This window comes from Equus przewalskii, chromosome 22 (genome assembly GCF_037783145.1).
Source record: "Equus przewalskii isolate Varuska chromosome 22, EquPr2, whole genome shotgun sequence".
Lineage (NCBI taxonomy): Eukaryota > Metazoa > Chordata > Mammalia > Perissodactyla > Equidae > Equus > Equus przewalskii.
Genome location: NC_091852.1, coordinates 35,101,667 through 35,124,561, shown reverse-complemented (window position 1 = coordinate 35,124,561; position 22,895 = coordinate 35,101,667). Strand labels below are relative to the sequence as shown.

The following is a 22,895-nucleotide window of genomic DNA, read 5'->3' as shown; positions in this document are numbered from 1 at the left end:
AGTATCTATTTGGAGAGAGTTGACATTTTTATCATATTGAGATGTCCAAATCATGAACTTCGTACATTCCTGCACATATTAGACCTTTTATTTTTCTCAATAATGTTTTACAGTTCTCCGTATAGAGGTAACACATATCTCTCATTATACTCACTCTTAAAATTTTTAGTCATATTGTAAATTACATTATTTTAAGTCCATTTCCTAGTTTTTTTGCTAGTATAAAAAGTACAATTGAATTTTACACACTGACATTGTATCTACCAAGTGTGCTAAACCCACTTATTGATTTAAACATTTCAATAAATTACTGTGAGTTTTCTATGTAAGTTAATTGTATTATAGGCAAATAATTAGGTCTTTTTCATTTCCAGTTCTTATGTCTTTTAATTTTTATTCTTGCCTTACTACACAGTTGATATTTCTGACTATGTGCTAGACATTAGTTTGCAAAACTGTAGACATAATTTGAGGACAGAACTGTCTTATTATCCTCCAGAGATAATTTACACTTGCTTCTGCTCAGTGCCTGGGAACACCAGCAATCCAGATGTATTGATCCAATTTCAGGATTCTGGCTTTGATGATATTCCCAACCAAAATTATGACTTCACTGTCTTGACTTTTATTTTTTCAATTCTTTGTAAGAGAGTCACAACTAATTTCTAAGAAAAATTCCCAATTCAATTGACAATAGCCCAACTTCTCAATGGAAGGCGGGCTGTTCATTCAGCTCACCTTCTATGTAATTAGAGAATCATTACCTATCCAGGAAAAGTTTTAGTTAGGCAACTTAATTGGTTAGAGCTTTTTATGCAAATTCTAGGCATATATTCAGGTGTTCTGTATATATTACAGACATGTACATTATTATATATATACTTATTTATTTATAATCTAACATAGGTTAAATATTCAATAAATATGCAAAAGATTATGAATTCCAAAGAAATAAACTCATAGAGAAACAAAGCTAAGCCATCTCCATATTTAACAATAAGGAAAAGTGTATCCAAATAAGGAAGTGCCTAGACCACTTTCCCACAATTATAGCTTTGTGTGTCTTTTGTACAATATACAGATGCTGGTATATCATAACCATCATCCCCCCAAGAAAGAAAAAATATGAAGGAAAGGAGACGTAGTACATCCAATTGGTAACTCTTATTCAGAAAACTCAGAAGAAACACTGCAGACATCTCAACTACTGCCGTATAATGAGGGTTTTAGTCAAAGCCCTCAGGTCCAGACTTCCAACTGTGTGCTATTTCCTCCTCCTCTATGAGTCCTTATAATCGAACCCTTAAAATTACACATGGTCCATTGTGGAAGAAAATGTCCATCTGTGGATGTTATTGCCTTATATATTGTAGCTTATGGCTCCTGAAATATATTAAAGTACACAAAAGCAGGGGCAAAATTTAGTAGAAAACATAACTATTCAAATGTCATGCACTGTTCAGCGCCATCATACTCTAAAATGGAAAGGTCATCGTTAGAACATTTTATGCAGTTTTAGGTGCTATATTTTAAGAAGAATATTGACAACATAGATATTGACAATATGGAATGCATTCAGAAAGGCAACATAAAACAGTATAACATCTGTGAAATATATACATGAAAAATTATGAGAAATGGGTTGTTAATAAATTCATGAAAAAATAAAGTTCTCGATAAAGTTATCTTCTATTATTTGAAGGTCTGTGCTACACAATAGAGATTAGATTGTCTCTGAGATTTTCTAGATAAAGAACCAAGGCAAGTGGGTGGATATTGTAAAAAGGCAAAATTCAGCTCAATATATGAAACAATTTCAAATTTAAACACATAAAATGAAAAAACCCATCTTGAAAAGTACTGAGAAACTTATAGACTAAAAGCATCAAGCAAACATTAAAAGCTATATTATCTTATTGGGAAGAATATAGGAATAAGTGATAATTTTAAGATTCCTTCCAAATCTAAGATTCTATTGCTATTTAGAATTACTATTCTGACTTCATCAAATTATTGGCTTAAAAAATATTACACCACGAGTGGATAAAGCAACCAGTCTATCATCTATAAAGTTTATACTTTCCTCATTCCTGTCAGAAGAAAGTTTTTAAAATGTGACACAATGAATTTTGTTTGGGTAAGAGATTAATATATATACATTAACTGTTACCCAAGCAAAAAGTCCTGCCCTAATATGCATATAGCTCTGGCAATATGTTAAATATATACAAAAATATTATATGCTATACTATCTAATATTTATATATTATAATTATATAATATACTTGTATATAACAGTTATAACTATATATAACAATATTACACGCATATAGTGGTAGCATCAGAGGATGAAATTGTTCTTATAGAGGTATGTGATAAACACTGATTGTATAATTTATTTTAATTAGTTTAAGTAAAAAAATTCAGGCACATACCTACATGTATGTGTATATGTGTATGTGTATGTGTACATACATGTGTATGTATACTTATATTTTATGATTTATTCTAACACTAATTGCTGATAAAGGTAATTATAAAGTTAATTAATAGGTAGTTTAAAATCTTTCAAAACAGTTAAAAACAGAAGTTTTTCAAGTAATCTCATTTTATAAGTAGCATTACAAAATTAACTATTTTGATATAGAGAGAGTATTTGACAAATTAAAACTATTTAGAATATAATAAAAGGTCAAAATTGGGTTTCTCATTTATTGTTTATTATAACAATAATTAATATTATTTAACACATGCCTAGGGTTGTTAGAAGGAAGCAACGAATGAATGCACTATCCTTGTTAAAAACTGAAACAAGGTTACTCTTTGAGAACGCTCTCCCCAACCCTGTGAAAATCCTGACTCTACCAGTTAACGATTCCTAGTTTGGTGTATATAATTTCAGATAGTTTCAATACACAAACAGATGTACCTACAAAAAACATATTGTTGTCATTTTGGCATATTAATGATAAACATAAATGGTGCTATTCTGAATAACTAATGACATTTCTTTTTTTTTTTTTTTTTAAAGATTTTATTTTTTCCTTTTTCTCCCCAAAGCCCCCCGGTACATAGTTGTGTATTCTTCGTTGTGGGTTCTTCTAGTTGTGGCATGTGGGACGCTGCCTCAGCGTGGTCTGATGAGCAGTGCCATGTCGGCGCCCAGGATTCGAAGTAACGAAACACTGGGCCGCCTGCAGCGGAGCGCGCGAACTTAACCACTCGGCCACGGGGCCAGCCCCAAGAATAACTAATGACATTTCTATAATGTTAAATTAAAAATTGAATATACTTGCCTGACCAGGGTAATATCCATATCCTTCTGCATAAGTTCAGTTTCTTTATTATTCAACTGTAATGATAGAGCATTATATTTACTCTGTGATACTTCAATTTCTTTCCTTGCTTCGATTAGACTGTCTTCAAAGGCCTAAAATTAGAGCACTTATATCACAATCAAATATAATAAATAGCAAATAAATAAAAATAGAAAGTCTGCTATATTTAACCAACCTGTCTAAAAAATGACAGTGAAAAATTAGTAGATTTTTATATTTTATTTGTTTGTTTTCACTCAATTAAAAAAATTTTAGTACAAACAATACCTTTTATACTAGCCACAGGTTATTTTTTTCAGAAACTGAAAAGCATCATGGGTTCCTCAAGTGAAAGCTAAGAATTTGAAGCAAATAAACTTGAAAATCTATATAGAAATTTACTTATTAAAATTACAATGAAGAAACCATTGTATAACAAAAAAATTGTCAATTACATGAACAAAAAATTTACTTAAAAATTAGTCAGGACAAATAGCAGATATTTCATTATTTCCTCTATTTTAAATGCACACACACAGATAAACTCAGAGAAAAAAGGACAGTACCAAAAGATATTGAAATACTTTTACAATGTTTGATATTCAGATCATGCTGAGTTTCCTTGATTGTGGTGAAATTTCACCTACACTTCCTCAAAATTGTCTTTTTCCTTCTGATAATTCTCTAAATCTTTTTTCATTTTGAAACAACTTAAAAATTGATGTCATATTTTTTCAAAAGCATATTTTCTAAAAAATAAATTAGAAAATTAATTGTAAGTATTTTCATAAAGTATTAAATAAATATTATAACTAAAAATAGAGTATACCCACACAAACACAATATGTTCATTATTTCTAAAAGTGAGCACCATGCTTAGATCAAGCTCTAGAAATCTACTCTAGCCACGCTCCCATACTTCATATAGTCACCCTGTAATAAACAGTGATCTTTTAAAGATAAAAATATTGGCTTTCAGCCAAGATAGTACTGTGAATGCTTCCTAAATTCCCATTTATTACAAGAAGATCAATGATAGATATACACATAGGTAGGTAGGTGGGTGGATGGAATAAAAGAAGAAGGAAGGAGGGAAGGAAGGGAGGGAGGAAGGAAGGAGGGAAGGGAGGAAAACTTAAGTGTTGGCAGGGATGTGGAGAAGTTGGAATGCTTGCGCAATGTTGGTGGGACTGTAAAATGGTGTAACCCCTATGGAAAACAGTATGGGGGTTTCTTAAAACATTAAAAATAGAACTACCATATAATCCAGCAATCCCACTTCTGGGTACATATTCAAATGAATGAAAAGTGGGGTCTTGAAGAGATATTTACACAACCATGTGTATAGCAGTACTATTCACAATGGCCAAGAGGTGGAAGCAACCCAAACATCAAATGAATAGATAAACAAAATGTGGTATATACATACAATGGAACACAACACAGCCTTAAAAAGAAAGGAAATCTGTCACATCTACAATATGGAGGAAGCTTGAAGACACTATGCTAAATGAATAAACCAGTCACAAAAGAACAATTACCATATGATTCCACTTATGGTAGGAATAAATAGTCAAATTCATAGATACATGAAGTAGAATGGTGGTTATCAAGAGCTAGGGTGAAGGAGCAATGAGGAGCTATTATTAATAAGCTTAGAGTTGCAGTTCTGCAAGTCGATAAAGTCCTGGAGATCTCTTTCACAGCATTGTAAATATACTTAACATTTATGTAAGTATACTTAACAAGTGTACTGAACTGTACACTTAAAAATGGTTAAGATTGAAAATTTTATGTTACGTGTATTTTACCACATTAAAAAAAAAAATACTAAACCCACAAAGAGACCCAGATTCAATTAGATCAGACTGTGGAGCAATTTGTGTCCCAGGACATTGTCAAAAACAATTAGAGGAGGCTGGCCCAGTAGCATAGTGGTTGGGTTTGCACACTCCGCTTCAGCAGCCTAGGGTTCGCAGGTTTGGATCCCAGGTGCAGACCTACACATCATTCATTAAGCCATGCTGTGGCAGTGTCCCACACACAAAAAAATAAAGGAAGATTGGCACAGGTGTTAGCTCATGGCGAACCTTCCTCAAGCAAAAGGAGGGCAATTAGCAACAGATGTTAGCTCAGAGTCAATCTTCCTCACCAAAAAAAAAGAAAAATTAAAAAACCAGCCAGCAATTTTTGGAGGCCAACAGCTGAGTGTGATACCAATAGTGACAGACATATTAATATATCAAGAGAAGAGACAGTGAAGGAGACCCAGCTAAAATCACACTAGTCTCAGAGTGAATGTGCACATGTCCAAGTCTGTGCTCTCTGAAAAGCAAAATCAGAGGCCATACATTGCAGGGCAAACAGACTTTATTCAAACAGTCTAGCCAAACCACTAAACAAACAAATGAGCAAACATCAAGAAGCCCTGGGGATGGGGCCAGAAGGAATCAGTATCCAAAACTGCTACAATATATAATTGTAAATGTCTACTTTTCAACAAAAAATTACAACAATCAAAGAGAAAGGAAAGTGTCATCACACAGAAGAAAGAAAGCAGACAATAGAAACTGCCCATGAGAGAGTCCTGATGTCAGACTTCACAAAGACTTCAAAATAGCCATTATAAATATATTCAACCAAATAAAAAAACAATGCTTTAAAAAGTACCATATGTTAAAAAAAAAAAAGGTAAAACGACAAGGTCTCATTCAATAGAAAATACCAATAAAGTGATACAAATTATTCTAAAACATCCAAATGTAAATTCTGGTGCTAAAAAAGCATAATAATTAAAATTTTTTAAAAAACCTCAATAGAGGAGCTCACATTTAATAAGAAGTGACAGAAATAAGAGCAAAAAACTTGAAGAGAAATCAAGAAAAAAAATGACAAAAAAATTAATAGCCCAAGAGAAATATGGGTCATCATTAAAGGCACTAACAAGCATAATGGGACTACCAAAAAGGGGAAGCAAGAGAATAATGAACAGAAAAAGTATTTGAAAAAATGACTGAAAACTATCCAACAATGGTGAAAAACATTAATCTACACATCCAAGAAGCTCAACAAACTCCAAGTAGTATACACACAGAGATCCACTAATAGAAATATCATAGTAAAAATGCTGAAAGCCAAAGATAAGGATAAATTCTTAGAAATCACAAGAGAAAAACAACTCATCATTTTCAAGAGATCTCAATAAGATTAACAACTGAATTTTCTTCAAAAATAATGGAGGCTAGAGACAGTGAAATAACATTCAAAGTGCTCAAAGAAAAAGCTGCCAAGGTAGAATCCTATATCTAATAAAGCTATCATTTAAAAATGAAGGCTATGAGCGACCAAAAGAGAGCTGGGATGGCTATAATACTGGACAAAATAGACTTTAGGTCAAAAACTGTTCAAGAAACAAAAGAGGGCATTAAAGAGTCAATTCATCAAGAAGATGTAACAGGTATAAACATACATTCACCAAACAATAGAGCCCTAAAATATATAAAGTAAATACTTACAGAATTGAAAGGAAAAAGAGACAGTTCCACAATAATAGCTGGAGAATTCAACACTTTAAAAATGAGTTGAATATTTAGAGAGAAGTCAATAAGGATACAGAGTGCCTGAACAACACTATAAACCAACAGATATACATGGAACACTCTGCAAAAACAGCAAAATACAAATTTTTCTCAAGTACACATGGAACACTCCCCTTATCTGACCACATGTTAGGCCTTAATACAACTCTCAATAAACTTAAAAACATTAAAATCATACAAAGTATCTTCTCCAACCACAGTGAAATGGAGCTAGAACTCAATAACAGAAGGAAAACTAAAAAAAATTTAGAATATGTTGAAATTAAACAATACATTCTTAAACAACCCAGAGATCAAGGAAGAATTCACAAGAGAATTAGAAAATATTCAGAGATGAAGGAAAACACAAAGACAATATACCAAAACCTACAGGATGCAGCAAAGGGAGTGCCCAGAGGAAAATTTATAGCTGCAAATGCTACCTTAAAAAAGAACACACAGGGGCCAGCCCCGTGACCGAGTGGTTGAGTTTGTGTGCTCTGCTTCGGCGGCCCAGGGTTTCACTGGTTTGGGTCCTAGGTGCGGACATGGCACTGCTTGTCAGGTCACGCTGAGGCGGTGTTCCCACATGCCACAGCTGGAAGGATCCACAACTAAAATATAGAACTATGTACTGGAGGGATGGGGGATTTGGGGAGAAAAAGCCAAAAAAAAAAAAGATTGGCAACAGTTGTTAGCTCAGGTGCCAATCTTTGAAGAAAAAACACACATAACGCAAATCAATAATCTAATTTTATACCATGAAGAAACTGACAAAGAACAGCAAAGTAAATCCAAAGAGCGAAAAAAGAAAGAAAGAATAAAGATTAGTGGGGAAATTTTTTAAAAGGGGAAGAGCAAAACAAAAAGGAGAATCAGTTAAACCAAAAGTTGACTCTTCGAAAAGAGTAACAAAATTAATGAATCTTTAGCTAGACAGACAAAGGAAAAAAATCAAGATGTAAATAACTAAAATCAGAAATGAAAGTAAGGACACTACTACTAACCATACAGAAATAAAATGGATTACTACAGAAAAATATAAACAATTGCACACCAACAAATTACATAACCTAGATGAAATGAACAAATTCCTAGAAACACACAAATTACCTAAACTGACTCAAGAAAAAACAGAAAATTATAACAGAGCTATAATAAGTGAAGAAGTTTAATCAGTTCTCAAAAGCTCCCAACATAAAAAATTCCAGTATCAAACGGCTTAATTGTCGAATTCTACTGAACATTTTAAAAGAATTAATACCAATCCTTCTCAAACTCTTCCAAAAAACATAAAAGGAGGGAACTCTTCCTAACTTATCACATAAGGCCAGCATTATCCTAACACCAAAGCTAGATAAAGATAAAAATATCCCAGCAATGTAAGGTTGGTTTAATATCCAAAAATCAGGTCATGTTATCCATATCAACAGAATGAAAGACAAAAACCACATGATCATTTCAATAGATGCAGAAAAAGCATTTGCCAAAATCCAATACACCCTCATGATAAAAAAAAAAAAAACACTCAACAAACTAGGAATAGAAGGTAACTTCCTCAATCTGATAAAGCACATCAACAAAAAACTCATAGATAACTTCACACTTAACAGTCAAAGAGTGAATCCTTTCCCCCTGAGATCAGGAACAAGACATAGATGTCCACTCCTTCTTTTTCTATTCAACTTTGTACTACAGGTTCTAGCCAGGAAAATAGGCACTAAAATAAGAAAAACGGCATCCAGACTGGAAAGGAAAAAGTAAAGCTATGTCTACTTGCAGATGACATGATCTTACAAACAGAAAATCCTAAGGAATCAACCTGTTCAGCAAGGTCACAGGATACAAGATCAACACACAAAAATTAATTGTGTATCTTTGCATTAGGAATGAACCATCCAAAAAGGAAATTAAAAAAACAATTCCACTTAGAATAACATTAAAAAGATAATTACATATTTTAGGAATATATTTACCAAAAAAAAGTACAAAGTTATATTCTGAAAACTACGAAACACTGTTGAAATAAATTAAAGGAGACCTAAATAAATGGAACATCCCATGTTGATGCATTAGAGGGTATAATGTTGCTAAGATGGTAATGTTCCTCAAATTGATCTTCTGATTCAATGCAACCTCTATCAAAATATGTTCAGCTTGCTTTTTTTTGCAAGAAATGGAAAATTTCTTGCTGATTTTAAAATTCACATGGAATTCATATGGAAATATAAGAGACCCAGAATAACCAATCTTGAAAAAGAAAAATAACTTTTAAGGGCACACACATCCCAATTGCAAAACTTACTACAAATCTACAATAATCAAGACAGTGTTGCATAGGCATAAGGATAAATGTATAGATCAAAGGAACAGAATTGAGGTCCTGAAATAAACCCCTATATTTATAGTCAACTGATATTCAACAAAGATGCCAAGACAAATTCAGGGGGGAAAGAATAGACTTTTTCAACAAATGGTGCTGGGACAACTGAATAACACTTGCAAAATAATGAAGTTGGATTCCTATCAAACACCATATTCAAAAATTAACTCAAAATGGTTCAAAGAACTAAATGTAAGATATAAAACTGTAAAACTCTCTGAAGAAAACATAGGTGTCCATTTTCATGATCTTGGATTAGGCAGTGGTTTCTCAGATATGACACCAAAAGCATGGGCAACAAAAGAAAAAGTAGACAAATATCATCAAAACTTAAAACTTTTGTGGTTCAAATAATACCATTAAGGAAACAAACACTCAGAGAACTGAAGAAAATAGTTTGAAATTATATAGCAGAAAAGAGATTTGTATCCACAATATATGCAAAAGAAATGAATACATATTTATGTCTTCAACAATATACAAATGATCAATAACACATGAAAAAATGCTCAACATCATTAGCCATCAGGGAATCTTAAATCAAAATCACAATGAGATACCACTTCACATCCGTAAGGATGGCTATAGCCAAAAAGACAGGCAATAACAAGTGTTGACAAGGACAAAGAGAAATCAGAACACTCATACACAGCTGCTGGAAACATAAAATGGTGCAGCTGCTTTTGAAAACAGTCTGACAGTTCCTCAAAAGCTTAAAAACGGAATTACCATATGACCCAGTGATCTCACTCCTTGGTATGTACCTAAGAGAAACGAAAATACATGTATGTATACACAAAATCTTGCACACAAATGTTCATAGCAGTATTATTCATAACACAAATATCCATTTACTGGTGATAAATTAATAAAATGTAAGATACCTACATAATGGAATATAGTTGAACAATAAAAAGGAATGAAGTACAGACACATGCTACAACATGGACAAACCCTGAAAACACCCTTTTAAGTGGAAGAAGTCAGTCACAAAAAACCATACACTGTGATTTCATGTATATGAAATGTTTAGAATAGAGAGTTATAGAGAAAGAAAGTAGATCGGCGGTTATCTAGGGCTGCAGAGTGAAGGGTAAAGGAAGAGTGACTGCTAAAGGTTGCAGGATTTCTTTGGGGGGTGATAAAAATGTTCTAAAAGTAATTGCAGTAATAGTTGCACAACTCTGCATAAACTAAAAACTACTGAACTGCACATTTTAAATGGACTAAGTGTACGGTATGTTAATCATATGCCAATTAATATTCTAGAAGGTGAAAAGTTTTCTTATTGACAGACAATGTAATTACGTAACTTAGAAAAATCTAGAAATATACAAATTATTTATCATAACACACTTTTTTAAAGTAATATTTGTGACTAGGAATAAATCTAACAAAGGTGGACAATGCCATTTTAAGAAAGTTACAAAACCTTATTCCACATTCATGAATGGTAGGATCACAATTCTCCCAAAATTAATTCTAAATTAAGTGTGGTTCCAATCTGCTTTCTAACAGAATTTTTCAGTATAACCAATAAAATGATTCAAATATTATAAAATAGTGAAGAGGCAAATATAGTGCTCATGACTTACAAAAAGATGAATAAAGAGGTAGACTTCCCTACCAAATAATGAGTTAAATTATAAAACTACAATATCTAAAACCATGAAAATAATAGGAAGTCCAGAAACAAATTCATACACACTGAAACTTGGAGATGTGAGAGAGATAGTATCACAAATTAATAAACTATTAACTAAACGGTGTGGAACACTATATCCAAAAATGAATTCTAAATGGATTAAAGACTTTGGGGTAGGGAAAATTATAGCATCTAAGACTCCTAAAGGAAAAACATTGGAGAGGAAAATAATAACATCGACTCTATCAAAAGTTACAAACTTTTGAAAGTCCCATTCACCTTATTCAAGATTTATAGAACGGAAAGCATTTGTAATATATATAACAAAATATTAATATCCAGAAGAAATAAAGAATGCCTACAAATTAATAAGAAAAGACAAGCACCCCAAGATAAAAAAATCACAGAACTAAAAATCCCAGTAAATCACAAAATGGATGATTTGAATGGCAAATAAGGAAATCAAAATTATCATCAATCATATAGCCATGAATTAACACAAGAAAGTACCACCACTTAACCCTTATCACATTACCAAACTGCTTAAAGGTTGTAGGGAAGCAGAAGCTAATATAAAAATTAAGATAACAAATGCACCAGAATTCAATTCTCTCAATGGCCCAGTCATTCCCTGATTATGCACTAATAGATTTAATACATTTCCTTAAATATCTGCAATAAATTGATTCAGACACTCAGAAAGACACATCCTTTCCCCTCTAACTTAAATAATCATGCACACACATATGCACATACATACACACACATATCCATATTCACTATATTTTAATAGCTATATTTATATATACATGTGTGTACTTATGTTATATATTCTTTTATGTGCATATACACAAAGGGATTATTATATTTACTAGCACTAACACTTGTTTCTGGCTTTTTCAACAAAATCTATGGTAAAAGAGAAACCTGAAATTAGATGAGAAAAAAAATGAACAAAAACTTTCTTTAGACAAAGAGAAAGCCACAAACAAGTATTATTTTGAAAACTACTGGTCAAAAAGAATATAAAAATATTATAAAGATTATACATTTTATTTCTATAAAAATAGAACTTTAGTATGAATAAGGCCCTTGTAAGCCAAAGAAAAGCACCATCTTCAAAATACATATGAGTATTTCTTGACTGCTTTGTGATTTTTTTTACATTTTATTTTTTAAAGGACCTAGAAAATAGTCTTAAAACTATATTGCAATGAATTTTAGCTATATTTATAAATTTAAACCCTAACTGAAAAAAGTCAAAACTCACGTTCTAAATATGTTTTTTCAAAACATGTTTTATTTCAAAATGCAATAGCCTTTATTTTTTAATGATTACATTTTAGATAACTATTTGAAGTCAGTTTCCTGCTTTGCAACATCAATTTTTAAAAAGCTGTGGGTCTTAAGTGAAGGAATATAAATTAATGCTAGTCCCCACTGGTGGATTTGAATATATAACTTGTTATTTAAAGAAAACAGCATAATAAACTTCCTATAAGAAGTTAGATCCAAAATAACAGCGTAGATTCCATTCTCACCCCATACCTTTATTTTTGCATCAACGCTATATTTTTCTTTCCTCCAATGTGCTTCCTCCTTCCTCAGTTTCTCCAGGTCATTTAGCAGGTCAGCGCAGCGGGTACTTAATTTCTCATTTTCCTCCTCCAGATCTTTTATAACCATTCTGTTTTGCTCTTCCTTATTCTGTACACACTCCTTAGTGTCCTGTAGAACAGTACCACAAGGGCCGATAAACAAAACAAAAAAAAAGGTGAGAACTAATCAGCAAATACAAACTGTGCAGTTTTACCCTCACAGCAGCTTCTTCTATATTTGATGGCCAAGGTCACCTGTATACTTTTATTGGCCTCTTTTCATGCAGGTGGATGGGTCATATTTTTCCACTGGATGACAGCTTTGATGAGTACACATTTGCAAAGAGCCCATTAATTGATCAAGCTGCCTTTGATGCTGTCCCCAGCTATTTTTGAGACCCACACAGACATATCCTCCCAGACCTGGGTTTTATCAATTAATAATGCCAGTCCCATCAGAATCTAATTACAAGAAGCCACATATTCACACTCCTACTTTCTTAGCTCCATTTCCATCATTAACTATTTATCTGAAAGTTATAAAGCTTGGAGTCTTAGCTTTAAAGCATCTTTCTCAGAGTTTTTGCATGTGAGAAAACTGTATGGTACAGCAGGGCCTAAGGCAATTTTTTCTCCAAGCTTGTCACTTTCTGTGCCACAAAGGCTGACAAAGCTTTAAGTAGATCTTCAAAGCAATAGTATTGTAAAACTATGTATAAGTCAACACACCTTAATTTCTTGACTTTTATCTTTATATTTCTTCTGCAAGTCACTGAATTCTTTCCTTAAGAAAGCATTTTCTTCATCTACTGTAATCTTCCGTTTTACAAGGTCATTTATTTCTTGTTTTAATTCTGATTCTCTCTATGGAAAAAAATAAACATTATTGGTGAGCTGGTATTTCTAAGAAAAAATTATTTTACTTAAAAAGTTTTAGATTTTGATTGATAATGTTAGGATTGATTAGCTTCATAATAATGTCTATTATCACAATTCTCATTTCCAGTGACATGTCCATAGATTGTCAAGTAAGCTGTGTAAGTATGGTATCTATTTATTAGTTTATGATAAAGAACACATAAAAACTGGATACCAAATATTAAGCCACAATCAGAAAACAAACTTTTGGGATTTCGTGTGTAACAGGAGAAAAACAAAATTTTACAAAAACATTCTAATTAAAGAAAATGCATATGTAGGTAAAATAAGAATGACCTTCTTATTTGAGTATCATTTGGAAGAAAACATTTTTTAGAGAAACAATTATGGTTTTGTGAAGGCATAAATAATTTTAAAGAATGAAAATGGCAAGTTTGTTCTGGTACCAAAACTATCTTGCTCTGTAGAAAGAATATTCAAAATTCAGATGCACCATAATTTTTAACTGAATATTCTTCTCACCTGCCAGAGATACCTAAATGATACCTAATTGGAGGATTCCATGACTCAATTCTTAGTTTCTCTCTTCTCTCTTTACAACTTTTCTCTCAGAAAATGTACCTACTCCCTTGGCTTCTGGTCTCACCTCTGTCTGAAAGACTGCCCAATCCATAATCCAGCCCTGACTCTCTCCGACTCCCCAATCCCACATTTCCATGTTTCTATACAATACTTTCACTTGGATTATCTCCAACTAACAGGCTAAAACTGAAATCCATATCCTGATACTATCTTCTTTCTAAACTTCTTCAACATTTGTCAACCCTTCCATTTTTTCAGGTAATATTTAAGCACCCACTATCTGGCCTTGCATGCTTTTTTAAAGCTTTGAAATCATTCTCAACAGCACCCTTCCACCAAGCCCCATCTGCCTGTCAACCAAGAAGCAAACATATCAAGATATAAACATACTGCTCATTTATTAAGTAACATGCCCAGCAGAAACCCCTGACCTTTATTCCATCTCTGATCTATCACTGATGCTCAACTGATCCCTAAATATCGATTTCTTTTGTACTCCTACATTTACTCCTTATCAAACACTCTCCAAAGGACTCGAGAATGAACCAAAACTTAGGGCAAGATGCAGGGATAGGATGAAAAATAGGGTGAGTTTAAGGAATAAAGTGAGAGTATCACCTATATTCTAATTTTTTTAAGTTATAATGTTAATTGTTGATCATCTTTTATTTCTACTTTAAAATGTTTTAAACACTGAATACATATAAAAATAATCTGCAATAAGTGATTAAGGTGTAAAGAAACAATAAAAAGAGCAGACCAACAACCACACAACTAAGAAACACAACTTTACCATTAACTTTGAAGCCCGTGTATGTCCTCTGGTCCTCTAACACCTCCTACACCCTCCAGGGGGAAGCCCTGTCCTGAAACTTTGGTTCTTATCCTTCTTAGGATTTTCCTAACAGTTTGAAGACATATATAGCCCTATTTAATATATTGTACAGTTTAGCTTATTTTTGAACTTTACATCAATTAAACCATACTACAAGTAATCTGTAGGTTGCTTTTTCTGCTCAATGTATGTTCCCAAATTCATCCATATTGATAGGTGTAACTGGTTCAATTACCTTGGTGTATAGTATTATTCTATTATACAACTATAGTGTAATATATTTATCCATCTCTTGTCACTGTATACTTCAACTGCTTCCCATTTGGAGGAAAGGGATATACAAGCAATGCTGCTATGAACACTTTTAAGCATTTCTCTTGATACAGATGAGCAAGAATTTCTCCCAAGCAGCATTCTTCAAACTACAGACTAAAATCTAGTAGTGGGTCATTAAATCAATTGAGTCATCACAATCAGTATTTTTAAAAAGTGGAATAAAATACAACAGGAAATATCAAAGTGATATGCACAAATTCCTAGCAAAAAACTAAGCCCATGAGAGCAAACTTATGAAAGAAGCAAATACACCATGTTAAATATCTCCGAAATTTTTTTACAGTGTTTAATTTTGAATTTCTATTTTATTTAAATATTATTAAAGTCATATTTGATATATACTTTGTTATATTTTTACCTTTATTATACATAGTAAGGACAGCTATTATAGGAAATTTTATTTCATGTGTGTGTATACTGAGTCATGAAATAAAATGTATTTTTTGCAATGTGCAGATCATATTAATAAAAGTATGGAAAATATTGCTTTAAACTATACATACTTAAGGGTGAAACTGCTAAGTCGTAGGCTATGCACCTCAAGAGTTCTCACAGATCCATATATGTACCAACACTTGACTCTCAAGCTTGGTGATTTTTTACAAACCCAGTGGGTATAAATGGCACCTCAATATAATTTTAATATTTATTTCCTATTTTAATTATTAGGGCATGTTACAATGTATCTGACATCAAACAACATAAAAACAGATGCATAAGTATGGCCCATCCACAATTCATAGCCCATTTTTCTATTTCCATCTAAATCTTATCCTCCTTCAAGATTTGACTTCCAACTCCTCCATGAAGCCTTCCCCAACTATCACAGTGATGTCTGCCATTTCTAAATTTCAGTATTGCTTATATTATTCATTTGACACATAATATACGATCTAGTCTTGCTAATTATCTACATACTCATACTGTCTCCCAAATCAGAGTAGTAAATGTTTATGAATGAGATTGACACTGAATGATAAATTCAACCATGTGAATAATTACACTGTTTATAAACTATCTACAGCTTATTCTTTGAAAGAACTAACAAAACTTGAGCATCCTCCTCTATTCTGGAGATCATTTAGACTATAGGAAGGATAAAACACTGAACCAAATGATTTAAGTTTTAGAAGGGTTTGCCCATTAATGTGACCTAAACTTAACAGGAACTAACAATATAAACAACACCAATGGCAAGCCCTTTCATGAGAATTACTTAATAATTTACATTTTGGCATTTGAGTGAATTTAGCAATCCACGAGGAAAATAAAGACAATTTTTAAATAAAAAAACTAATACAGTGGCAAAACTATCATATTCTGATAATTAGTCTCATAAATTTGACATTATATCGCATAATCATTAAAGTAATAAGTTAGACAAAGATGTACTCCCAATACAACAGGATTGATAAATTAAACCTTCAAAGATTTGTAAAATTTTGCATAAATCAAAATGTTTGATTTATTAGTTTCCTAATAAAATATACCCTCAATTATCTACTTTAAATAATGAAAGCACAAGTATATACAGTTACAGTTCATTTTAAAATTTAGCTCTATGAAACTTTTTCACAAACTTTTCTGGATAGAGCATAGTACATTCTTAATGGTCTGGCTCGAGTTAATATTAAAACAGCAAACAGAACTCAGAGGAACCATAAGGCATAAAGGGTGACAAGAGAAAGTATGTCTGGAACAAATAATTTATTATGGATAAGCCATGAAATGAAAAATTCATATCATAGTCAAGAGAAGTCTATAGAGTAAGAAGAGAATGATATTGAGTATGAAACAGGAAAAAGGGGGGGACAGCAGTGTAAGGCCTAAAACTCTATCAGATAATACTTGAGTATAGTTAATGCATTATTTATGTGACCTACTTTCAAATGGACATGAAAGTTTTAACAAAAAACAGAGAAGTAATGAAACCACAACAACTCAAACAATGGTAAATGGTCAAAGGAGGAAGGGTAAGAGAACTAATTGTAATTGAGAACCAAAACTTATTTCTGAGCTTCTGAGAAGGTAAGGAAAAAGGGAAATATAATGTTAAATAGCCATCATTATTTAATTAAATGAATATACTAGGTTATTACCAGAGTCACGTTATATAGTGCAATACTAAAAGGGGAATTTACTATATGACTTATTCTATAGCTAACAATGACAAAGCTAAAGTATAGTCTTACCAAAAGAAGTTATATGCCAACTTTTTACACTATTATCAACAAAATAGAAGTTACAATATTAGACTGCACTTCCATAAAAGTTTTTCTGCAACTAGCTAAAATTGAGTGTGTGTGTGTGTAACTTTTTAATAATTTGACTAGATACATAGTTAAAACAAACTGAAGGTAGTGTCATTCTTAATTGTTACTCTATTCCATAGGATACAAGTTTTGAAAATTAAGAGCTATTTAATATTATTCAGTGGAACAACAAAAACACAATGAAGGGACATCTGGCTTCTGTTCCAGCACGTAAGGAACTTGGAAGTCATCTCTGCTGTTCACACAACATGAAAAAGGCTGAACAAACTGAAAATCAACAATTCCTCTTAGATCCATCAGAAAACTGAGGTCACAGGGCAAACTGCTGTTCCCAAAACTGGAGAGAGAAACAGGCAGATACAGAGGATCACAGTTTACCGGAGCAGAAACCCAGGAGCAGAAATCTCCATAGGAAGCAGTATTGGGTAGAAAAACCTAATCTCTAAGTAATCAATTGCTAGAGGATCGGTGTGGACAAGTTTGAGAGTTAAAAAGTCCAGGAGGGCCCAGTCTTAGGGGTGCTTCCACACTTTCATGGGGTTTAGATACAGAAACCTTGTCAGGTTGTCACAGTGAAGATCAGAGAAAAATCCCTTCCTGCTTCCTTCAGGGGAGAGGAAAAGCAGTCATTTTAAAACATAGTCATGCGCTACATAAGGACATTTCAGTCAATGACAGATGCATATACGATGGTGGTCCCATGAGATTAGCACCATACAGCCTAGATTTGTAGTCGGCTATACCATCTAGGTTTGTGTAAGTACACTCTACAATGTCTGCACAATGACAAAATCGCAGAACGATGCATTTCTCAGAACATATTTCCATCATTACGCAACGCATGACTGTATGCCTAAAGTATACATTTCTTCTTAACAAGGCCTGCCCTCAAGATAAACTATTTTACCAGAGTCTACCAGGGTTTTAACAGAGACTAACCAACCTGGAGGAAGGGAAATATCTAAATCCAATACCCTCTAGCCTTTCCATCTCTCCTAAAAGGGAAAGAACTGAGAAGTACTTGTAAAGGTCACAGACTAGGGGTACAATCCCACTAAAAGACTGAGACCTAATCATAAGACTATAGAATATTTCCCCTCCCTCGACACCTCACCACCATGATACCTCACCACCACATCAATAGGGCTTCTATATAATCACAGGAATACAACTGAAAAAACTATGCAACTCAGAAAATATTTGAGAAGTTTCTAGAGAAGCTCAAATAAAAAAAGGACACCAAAGCAAACTTTAGCCTCTGACACACACTGCTACAGCAGACAGTAAACATAGCCTAACCCCTAGCCAGATAAATATAAAACCTCACACTAAAGGCCTATTTACCTCAGTACTTTTCACCCTTTGGTTAACTTTATGTGTCAACTTGACTAGGCCATGGTATTGTATGGATCCAGTTTTTGATCAGACACCAGTCAAGATGTTGCTGTGAACGTATTTGTTAGATATGATTAACAAATCAGTGGACTTTGAGTAAAGCGATTATTCCTCCATAATGCGGGGTGGACCTCACCCAACCAGTTGAAGGCCTTAAGAAAAAGGACTGTGCTCCCCTGAGGAAGAAGGAATTCTGCCTCTAGAATGTCTTGGGACTGAGTTACAACATCAGTTCTTCCCTGAGTCTCCAGCCCACCAGCCTGTCATGCAGAACTCAGATTTGTCAGCCCACTATTACATCAGCCAATGCCTTAAAATCAATCAATCAATCAATTTCTCTCTATCTCTCTATATCTCCTATTAGTTCTGTTTCTCTAGAAAACTCTAATACAGATTTTGGTCCCATTTAGGACTTAAGTCTTACAACTGCAAGGACATGGATTCTGCCAACAACCTAAATGACCTTGGAAGCCGATTCTTCCCAAATCAAGCCTCTAGATGAGAACACAGCCCAACTGAAACCTTGATTACAATTGTATGAGGTCCTGAGCAGAGGATCCACCTAAGCTATGCCCAGACTCTTGTCCCACAGCAACTTAATAAATGTGTGTGTGGTTTTAAGGAACTAGTCTGTGATAATCTGTTATGTAGCAAGCGAAAAACTAATACAATACAATCTATTTTACTACAGAATTTATACTAGATAATAAGGGAGAAAATGATCATGGAACATAAGCATTGCAAATCTTGACAGTATAAAAAGTACGACCAAATGCTGAGAACAGGAAATTAAGTCCTCCAATTACTCTCTCTGTAAGTTCAGTTTAAAATGCAGGAGAAAGGCTGAATAAGTACAAATATGCTCATTTTCTCATTTTTTTCCCGTGTGCAGTTCGATTTTTCAGAATGTCAGAATCAAGTGTAGCGTTAAACATATAAAATAATAAACGTAATCACTGGAAGAACTGCTATAGACTCTAAACCTTCCAAATCATCAACATGCAAGTGCATGCATCCACACACACACACACAAAGACAAGCAGCAAATCATCAACATGCAAGTGCATGCATACACACACACACACAAAGACAAGCAGCAAATTTGAAAACATGCAAGTGCATGCATCCACATACACACACACAAAGACAAGCAGCAAATTTGAAAACATGCAAGTGCATGCATCCACACACACACACACAAAGACAAGCAGCAAATTTGACAACATGCAAGTGCATGCATCCACATACACACACACAAAGACAAGCAGCAAATCATCAACATGCAAGTGCATGCATCCACACACACACACACAAAGACAAGAGCAAATCATCAGCAGCAAGATGCATCACACAAGCACAATGACAAGTGCATGCATCCACACACACACACACAAAGACAAGCAGCAAATTTGAAAACATGCAAGTGCATGCATCCACACACACACACACAAAGACAAGCAGCAAATCATCAACATGCAAGTGCATGCATCCACACACACACACACAAAGACAAGCAGCAAATTTGAAAACATGCAAGTGCATGCATCCACATACACACACACAAAGACAAGCAGCAAATTTGAAAACATGCAAGTGCATGCATCCACATACACACACACAAAGACAAGCAGCAAATCATCAACATGCAAGTGCATGCATACACACACACACACACAAAGACAAGCAGCAAATCATCAACATGCAAGTGCATGCATACACACACACACACAAAGACAAGCAGCAAATCATCAACATGCAAGTGCATGCATACACATACACACACACACAAAGACAAGTAGCAAATTTGAAAACATGCAAGTGCATGCATACACACACACACACAAAGACAAGCAGCAAATTTGAAAACATGCAAGTGCATGCATACACACACACACACACACAAAGACAAGTAGCAAATTTGAAAACATGCAAGTGCATGCATACACATACACACACACAAAGACAAGCAGCAAATTTGAAAACAAAGGACACAATTAAAAACAGAAAGCATAAGGTCAATCAGAGAACAAAAACCAAATAAGTATGTTATATCAAGAAATGCAGATGAGATAAACTTACCTTTAAAAAGGTAAAGATGTATAGATTGAGTCAAAACACAAAGTCCAACCAAATATTACATACAAGAGATTCATCTAAAGATGTAATGTAAAAGGATGAACAAAGATACAACAGATTAATAAAAAGAAAGGAGGAAAGATAATGTTTTAACAAAAAATTAAGATATCTGGATGACTAAAGAGATGAAAAAATTGAATGAATGTATTGAATCACATCTTCTTCAGCCCACGGTCGACACTTTCATCTAGAATTCGGCTAACTTAGTAAGTGCTCTCGCACTATGTATTTTTAATTTCCTTCTCCAATACTTTCAAATATTTTGCCTAACATTTTTTTAAATGCAAAATCTTCTTTCTCTGCACTGTCACATTTCCTCATTTGTTTCCATTACTTGGTTAGAACAGTGATCTCTTAAAATGTCATATCCCATTCCCCTTGTATTGCTTTCTAAAATCACCGAAAAATTCATGATTTCCTAATTTAATATCTTTTTTACAAAGCCCATCTTTTTTTAGCATTTTACGACATTAAGCACCTTTTGCTTCTTGAAACTTTCCTTTCTCAGTTGAGATAATTGCATTATACTTCTCTCTCTTCATCTCTTTTACTGAAATTTGCTCTTCCTCTCACCATTCACAATATCAGCAAATATCCTGTTCTCAGAATTCTCACTGTTTAAAGTCTTCTAACAGTAACATTAAATATCTACATCTTAAGGAGAAAGCTCCCTCCCAAGAGTCAGATCCATGCTTTCAACAGTTCGCAGAAAATATCTAAATGGAATTCTCACAAATAACTAAAACACGAATTGTATAAAATAAGCTCAAACTCGTGGGAGCCGGCCCGGTGGCACAGCAGGTAAGTGCGCACGTTACGCTTCAGCAGCCCTGGGTTCACCGTTTTGGATTCCACACATAGACATGGCACCACTTGACACACCATGCTGTGGTAGGCGTCCCACATATAAAGTAGAGGAAGATGTGCATGGATATTAGCTCAGGGTCAGTCTTCCTCAGCAAAAAGGAGAGGAGGATCATCAGCAGTTAGCTCAGGGCTAATCTTCCTCAAAAAAAAAAAAAAGAAGCTCAAACCCTATCCTCACAGTAAGTAGTACCACATGATAATAACCTTCTTTCTGATAATAATCCCACTGTTCTCCTGGTTTCTCAGGCTGAAAACCTAAGAGTCACTTTCAAATTACTGTCAAGTCCTTATGGTTATAATTTACATACCTTTAATTCCTGCAAACCTAATAGTTCACTCTCAGGTCATTACTCTTAGATTGTGAAATAACCTCCTAACACATCGTTCTACTTTCTGCTTTCCTTTTTCTAAGTGTATGTACTGATTATCAGTTTTATTTTCATAGACTGCAGCTCAGTTAACTTAAGTCCCTAGTGAAAAGCCTAGATAGATTCCTTTGGCCTACCAGTAGAATTCAAATTTTTCATTCAAGCAATTAGGCCCTTCCTTAATACAGGTCCAACATAATATCAGTCTTCTCTCAGCCCTCACTCCTACATATTATCTATAAAATGAACTATAAGTTGCAATATTACCCAAACATGTCCTACATTCCTACCTCCATGCATTTTGCCCAGTGTTCATTCTGGGCAAACCCTCCTACACTATTACAAGCCATTGGAATACTTCAAGACCTTTCTGCAGAATTTAATCTCTCCTTCCTTTGAACCTTTACAGCATGCTGCTTGCGATTCTCTCATGGCACTTATACCACATTGGTTTTATTCTATTTAAATCACACATTCAACAATATTCAATGAGTATCTGTTATGAGCCAGGTAATATGGTAAACATTAGGTGCCAGGTATACAAGGGGCAATGATACAAGGGTCCCCATGCTCACAGAACCTGTAATCTAGTGTAGGAGAATATAGTTACTTGCACCTTACTTTTATCCCCTCCTTACTCCTCAAAGAGATTTAAAAATTATTAAAGATAAGAATTGTAACTCTGAATTTTCCATAGTACTAT

At 33.7% G+C, this 22,895-nt stretch overlaps 1 protein-coding gene across 6 annotated transcripts in view; it reads right to left on the bottom strand.

Moving 5' to 3' along the window:
• The window catches only part of CNTLN (centlein), a 321,501-nt gene that overhangs the window by 234,067 nt on the left and 64,539 nt on the right, over positions 1 to 22,895 (bottom strand). For all 6 annotated transcript variants that reach the window (XR_011531332.1, XM_070589744.1, XM_070589742.1 and 3 more), the window contains exons 4-6: positions 13,251 to 13,385; positions 12,472 to 12,651; positions 3,293 to 3,430 (exon numbers count right to left, since the gene is read on the bottom strand). Coding sequence is in view for 5 of the 6 variants with exons in the window: in XM_070589744.1 (XP_070445845.1) it covers positions 3,293 to 3,430; positions 12,472 to 12,651; positions 13,251 to 13,385 (453 nt within the window). In the remaining variant the exon portion in view is untranslated. The remainder of the gene's footprint in view (positions 1 to 3,292; positions 3,431 to 12,471; positions 12,652 to 13,250; positions 13,386 to 22,895) is intronic.